This window comes from Bos taurus, chromosome 5 (genome assembly GCF_002263795.3).
Source record: "Bos taurus isolate L1 Dominette 01449 registration number 42190680 breed Hereford chromosome 5, ARS-UCD2.0, whole genome shotgun sequence".
Classification (NCBI taxonomy): domain Eukaryota; kingdom Metazoa; phylum Chordata; class Mammalia; order Artiodactyla; family Bovidae; genus Bos; species Bos taurus.
Genome location: NC_037332.1, coordinates 55705056 through 55711149, shown reverse-complemented (window position 1 = coordinate 55711149; position 6094 = coordinate 55705056). Strand labels below are relative to the sequence as shown.

At 55.9% G+C, this 6094-nt stretch overlaps 1 protein-coding gene across 1 annotated transcript; it reads left to right on the top strand.

Annotated features, from left to right (window-relative positions):
- Window positions 1-1230: 1230 nt before the first annotated feature.
- Window positions 1231-5731, top strand: MARCHF9 (membrane associated ring-CH-type finger 9). The gene is made up of 4 exons (XM_003586095.6): window positions 1231-1587; window positions 2620-2775; window positions 3454-3646; window positions 3930-5731. Exons 1-4 carry the CDS (start codon window positions 1231-1233, stop codon window positions 4262-4264), a joined length of 1041 nt encoding a protein of 346 aa, XP_003586143.1. The 3' UTR covers window positions 4265-5731.
- Window positions 5732-6094: the final 363 nt, after the last annotated feature.

The window sequence follows — 6094 nt, the reverse complement described above, 5'->3', positions numbered from 1 at the left end:
GGAGCAGGATGTAACTGTAAGGTAGAAATAAGGAATAAGAGGGTACAACTGGTTCTCAGGGTCGAGAGCCCCCATACAACAAAGAGCTAAGCATGTGTGTGCGCGTGCGCGGGTGTGTACGTGTGTGTGTGTGTGTGTGTGTGTGTGTGTGTGTGTGTGTTAGGTATGGTTCACTTCAGTGCAGTGGTGGTGGGTCAGGGGAATACCAGGAAAGACTCACCCCTTTAACACTCCGCTCCTTTGCTCACTCACCTCCCTCACACAATTACACACTTCTGTTTTTCATACAATCCAATTCCACCCCTTACACATTCATCTCTTCCACAGCCCCACACTGTGCACACTTTTCAGTCTTTTGTGTAAAAGTGTTTATTGCTTGAGCCCATGTCTTGCTCACTCACCTCGGACCCTTGTTTAGCTTGCTTTCTTTGCACACTCCCTTTTGCACAAGCCTCTCCCTCCCTGGTGCACCTGCGTCTGTGACCACTCACCTTCCATCCTCACCCGCCCCCCCCCCACCCCCATTCACACACCTAATCTCTAACCCGTGTGCACATCCCCCTTCCTTGGCCACTCCCCTCCCTCCACCCTCCCCCGGGTTCGCACACTCGCCCCCGCCTCTGGGGACACCTGCTCGTGCGGGGCAGGGCGGGGATGCGCAGCCGCGGCCACTTCTCCTCGTCTCCCCCTCCCCGCCCCGCCCCTCCCTCCATCCCTCACCGGCTCCCCGGCTCCCGCCCCTCCCGCCCCGCCCGCCCGCCGCTCCGGGGGGGTCTCCGCCGCCGCCGCCGCCGGAAGGAGCCGCCATTTGCCACCGCCGAGCGCACGGGCCGAGCCGGAGCCGGAGCCGGAGCGGGACTGGGGCCAGGAGGACGGCGATGGGGGGCGGCCCCGGCGCAGGAAGACCGGGGCTCGTAACCCCGGGGGCCCGGCCCGCTCCGGACCCGGACCCGCGGGGCGCGGCACCCTGAGCCCACCCCCACCCCGCCCCCTGCCCCGGCCATGGCTGCCCGCCCCGCCGCCCCCGGGCCGCCAGCCCTCTCGGCCCCGCAAACCCCGGAGTCCCGGCGGTGGCAGCAGTGAACGGCTCTCGCAGGCCCCGTAGACCCCAGCCGGGCTTGGCTCTCTAGCGCGCGCCCCCTTCCCGGCCTTGTCCTCTCCCTTCCCCCCGCCGCCCGAGAGCCCCCCTTGCACGCCGCCCCCCGCCCCCCGCCCCCCGGCGCCCGGACGATGCTCAAGTCTCGGCTCCGCATGTTCCTGAACGAGCTGAAGCTGCTGGTGCTGACGGGCGGGGGGCGGCCCCGGGCCGAGCCGCAGCCCCGGGGGGGCGGGGGAGGCGGCTGCGGCTGGGCGCCCTTCGCCGGCTGCTCGGCCCGGGACGGCGACGGAGACGAAGAGGAGTACTACGGGTCAGAGCCGAGAGCCCGGGGCCTGGCCGGCGACAAGGAGCCGCGGGCCGGACCCCCGCCGCCGCACGCGCCGCCGCCGCCGCCCCCGGGCGCTCTGGACGCCCTGTCGCTCAGCAGCAGCCTGGACAGCGGGCTCCGAACCCCTCAGTGCCGAATCTGCTTCCAAGGCCCTGAGCAGGTCAGGCCTGGGCACCCGGCGGGGCGGGGAGGGGTTGGGGCGCGCACCTGGGCCGCCCGGAGAGACCGGGAGCAGGGGGCGGGGCCTGAGGAGGCTGGGCGGGACCCAGGGACCTGGGGTGGAAATGGAGTGAGGTTGAGGGGCTTGGCTGGAGACTTCAGGGCGCGGATTTGGGGTGGAGGCGGATCAGGGGTCTCCAGGAAGGGGTGGGGCTTTCTCCTGGGAGGGCCCCAAATCCTTCTCGCGGCTTAACCGAGACAGCCTTTCTCCCCCACTTCTCTCACCCCAGGGTCTCTGTAGGCTGAGGGCTGGGAGGTGGGCAGACAGGAGAATGCTTCTGTTTTCTACCTTGAACGGAGGCGCCCAGCCGGTGCCCTCACCTGCCTCAGTAGTTCTCTCCGTGGGGCACTTTTCTTCACTTCCCATTCCACAACTTTCTTTCTCATTCCAAAGAATATTCTTTGTTTAAATGTTATGGACAAAGTTGTCCCGGGATAGTACCAAGGGGGTGTCTCTTCCTGTCTTGAGAAATTACTTTGATTAAAGGGGAACAGCTTCCACTCCCAACCTTAGGATATCTTCCTTTCAGATTCTTGGAACCTGAGGACTGTAACCTATCCCAGTCTGCACCACATCTGTGAAACACTTTACAGTGATGGAATGGGTTAGGAAGGCATGGCTCAGAAGCTCGCACTTCTGTTTCTCCAGATCCTAAGGGGTGGCTTAAGGAGCACCCTCCTCAAACTCTAGGAACAGAGAAGACCCAGTATTTACCAGCCAACTACCCCCTCCCCGTCCCTTCTCTGGTCTCTTCTATTGGGTCCAGGAAGTTTACCTTGAACTCTAAATTTTTTTTCTTTTGGGCTTGTAGCCTTAGCGTCTTGCTTTGTTTTGGTTGAAAGGCCTGATTTTTATTTATTTATTTATTTTTAAGGTAGGAGACACCTGGAGAAGAGGTTTCTCTCTCTCGAGTGGAGAGGACTGTGGTCGGGTGGCGATAGCTGACAGGGACTCTCCTTACTCTTCCTCCAGGGGGAGCTCCTGAGCCCCTGCCGCTGCGACGGCTCAGTGCGCTGCACTCACCAGCCCTGCCTCATCCGCTGGATCAGCGAGAGGGGCTCCTGGAGCTGTGAGCTCTGCTACTTCAAGTACCAGGTCCTGGCAATCAGCACCAAGAACCCCTTGCAGGTGAAGTATAAGGGGAGCACTCTGAGACTGGGGCAAGGGCCTTTCAGCAGTTAGAATCAGGGACCCTCCAGGCAGCTTATTTCATCCATTTACTCTTGCTTCAAAGTCACCCTCTCCTCCATTATCATAATCTCCTGTCTATAAATATCTCCCTTCCTTCGTTTACTCACAAAGACATTTATTGGGTGCCACCTGTGTGCCAGGCCCTGGGACAACAAAAGAGGAAAAGGCAGTGGCGCTGCTGTTACTGCTAGAATCATACATGTAGAGTGATCTATGTGTCAAGTTCTTGGTGTGTATTAACTCTTTTAATCCTAATAATTATGTACCATTAGTATCTACATTTTAAGTCAGTGAGGACATTGATGCACAAGTAAATTTTAAAACTTGCCCGAAGTTACTCAGCCAGAAAGTGAGTAAGGATTTGGAATTCAGATCCTAGATGATCTGATTTCAGAGCAGTGGTCTGTCATGCCTTTCTAAAATAAGACAGGAAATGGTCTCAAATAATATAAGAAGTGCCACATTCTAGACTTGATCAAGGCACAGAGAAGACAGATTATTAGTCCTACCTGAAGCATTTCAGGAAGGCTCCTGGTGCATCCTCCTAATAAGGGCAACCCTAACCTGGCTTTCCATCTCTTTCTGTGACTTTTTGGAGCCTTTTCTCCCATACAGTGGCAGGCCATCTCCCTGACGGTCATCGAGAAGGTCCAGATTGCAGCCATAGTTCTGGGCTCACTCTTCCTCGTCGCCAGCATCTCCTGGCTCATTTGGTCCTCACTTAGCCCTTCAGCCAAGTGGCAACGGCAAGATCTGCTCTTTCAGATCTGCTATGGCATGTACGGCTTCATGGATGTCGTCTGCATAGGTGAGGGCACCTCTCTCTCACCTGCCCAGCATCTTCCTCCAACTGACACACATCACTTTCCCTGCCCATTCCCTCAGTTTCATGGCCACGTTTTCTACCACTGAGAACCTTTAGGGCAATCCTGGTGTCTCTCCCTTCCCTGCTTCTCCAGGCCCTTTGCAACCCTATCTCCGCCCCCCTGGAGAAATGTTGGCTTAAGTACCTCTGGTCTAGGTCTGGGCAGCATTGACTCTGGACTTCTTTTTTTTTTTTTTGACTCTGGACTTCTTATCCTCTTGCTCAGGCCTCATCGTCCATGAAGGCTCCTCCGTCTACCGTATCTTCAAGCGCTGGCAGGCAGTAAACCAGCAGTGGAAGGTCCTGAATTATGACAAGACCAAGGACATAGGAGGAGATGCAGGGGGAGGGACGGCAGGGAAGCCGGGCCCCAGGACCTCACGGACGGGCCCCCCTACTGGGGCCACCAGCCGCCCCCCGGCTGCCCAGCGCATGCGGACGCTCTTGCCTCAGCGCTGTGGCTACACAATCCTGCATCTCCTTGGACAGCTGCGGCCACCAGATGCCCGTTCCAGTTCCAATTCTGGCCGTGAGGTTGTCATGAGGGTCACCACGGTCTGAGCTGAACTCCAGGAGTGGGGATGTTGAGTCAGTGCATCGGCCAGAGATAAGCTGTCATGGCTGCTGGAGGTACCACCTGGACAAGGTGTTTGGGGCACACTGCCTCCACCAATGAGGATCTCTGTGGACAGCTTCAAGCTGGAGACATTGTCTGGCCTCTACTGCCCACTGGGTAGAGACACCTGGATACATTCCAGCCCCCACTGACAGCCCCTCACACTCATCCTGGGGCAGCCAGTGGGTAGGTGGGGAGAGCATCATTTCTTCCCTAGAGAACCGTCCTTACCTCAGCTCCTAGGGCCTCCAGCCCCCCAGCTCCACTATGGTGACTTGGTGAAGGGGGACCAGTGCCAGAAGAAAGGGGCTGTAGACCCCCCCGTTCCCTACCCCATGGCCACAGGGCAGCTGGCAATAAGACTAGTATACATTGACCTCCCGTTCCCTGCATGAGGGCGGGGGTACTTCCCTGTGCTCCACCCCCCCATTGCATGGGGGGAGGGGCATAAAGAATCATTTATATGCACTTGGAGACTCCTTTCTCATCTGGGGGTTTTCTGGAGGTTTGGGAGGTGTGGGGAAGTTTCTCTGCAGAGGTTGCAAATCCCAAATGCAGCAGTGGTTTCTGAGTTGGAGGTGTAACTCCCACTTGGTGGTGAATAATTCACATTGGCTGCTAGGTGGCAGCGCTCAGAAGCATTTCAGGGGTGGACCTGACACCTGGGTGTTGTGTGATTTGGAAAAAAAGTCTCCCCACCGTGGTTTTCCTGTCTACCTCATAGGGCTGGATTGAGGATAAATGAGGGACAGGTTGAATGCCATTGTAGGGAAAATCATTGATGGCATAAAAAGATTTCTAGACTAGTTCATGGTGCATTTATTTCAAATAATAGCTGATTTACAAATTCCAAAATGTTTTTCAACTGGAGTTACACAGAGTCTTGGAAATTTGTGTTAAATATCATAATAGATACGGAAAATTTGAGGGGAAATAGACATTGCAAATGTGAAGGATGGTGGTTATTTGCAAGAATGAGAGCTCCTCCAATCCCCTAAACATTGGGGGCTGGAGCAGTCCTTGTTCAGGGAATCTTGCAGGTTCTATCAATCCCTGCTAGGTAATGTGCTCACCAGGAGAAGTGGTGTGAAGTGAATTTGGACTCGTTTGGAGTGAGACAGACAGACTTTCCCAGGGTTATGAGTCTCCAGCCCCAGTTTAAGCTCCCTTGTTCAGGGCCACAGGTCTGATCTTGGTGTGCCCCAGCTAGTTGATATTAACTGGAAGATCTTGTGCTTGGAGGCAGGCACGTAGAGGGCTGAAAAAGGTTTGGGAAGGACTGATGAAGATGCCAGCATGATGCCTGGTCCCTTTCTCTTGCGGCCTTGGGGCTATGTGTTATATGAAGGATGGTGTCTTTTACGTGAACTATTGATCAGCAATTAAAATAATTACTTCACAACATTGCTTAAGTCAGATCCAGAGACCTCTCCTATTATTGGTCCTCCTCTCAGGGAAGGCTCTGCTTTGTCTTCTCCCTGGGGGTGTTTTGGGAATGCTTCTCTATTAAAGGTCACATATGCTTGCCCAGGAAATGGTCCTCCCCAATCCCTCTCCAAAAGGGGTCTCAGCCGCTGTCCATGGTGCTGGCACCCAGACTCGCTTAGGAATATAGGAATCAAAGCTGTACTTGGGTGTGAGTAACCTGGAAGTGTTGAAGTGTATCACCTCCAACCTCAGAGGGGATTCAAGTGAAGAGAAAACAGGCTGAGCCCTATCCCCCCGCCCCAACTTTTCCAGTGGGAAATAGTTTCCCCAGAAAGATAACCTTCCAC

What these genes read in the sequence shown, in the direction of transcription:
- MARCHF9 (XM_003586095.6), top strand. Translation starts at nt 1,231, where the DNA reads ATGCTCAAGTCTCGGCTCCGCATGTTCCTGAACGAGCTGAAGCTGCTG. An exon ending in GCTTCCAAGGCCCTGAGCAG is followed by an intron (nt 1,588 to 2,619) that starts GTCAGGCCTGGG and finishes CTCTTCCTCCAG; the next exon opens with GGGGAGCTCCTGAGCCCCTG. An exon ending in GCACCAAGAACCCCTTGCAG is followed by an intron (nt 2,776 to 3,453) that starts GTGAAGTATAAG and finishes TCTCCCATACAG; the next exon opens with TGGCAGGCCATCTCCCTGAC.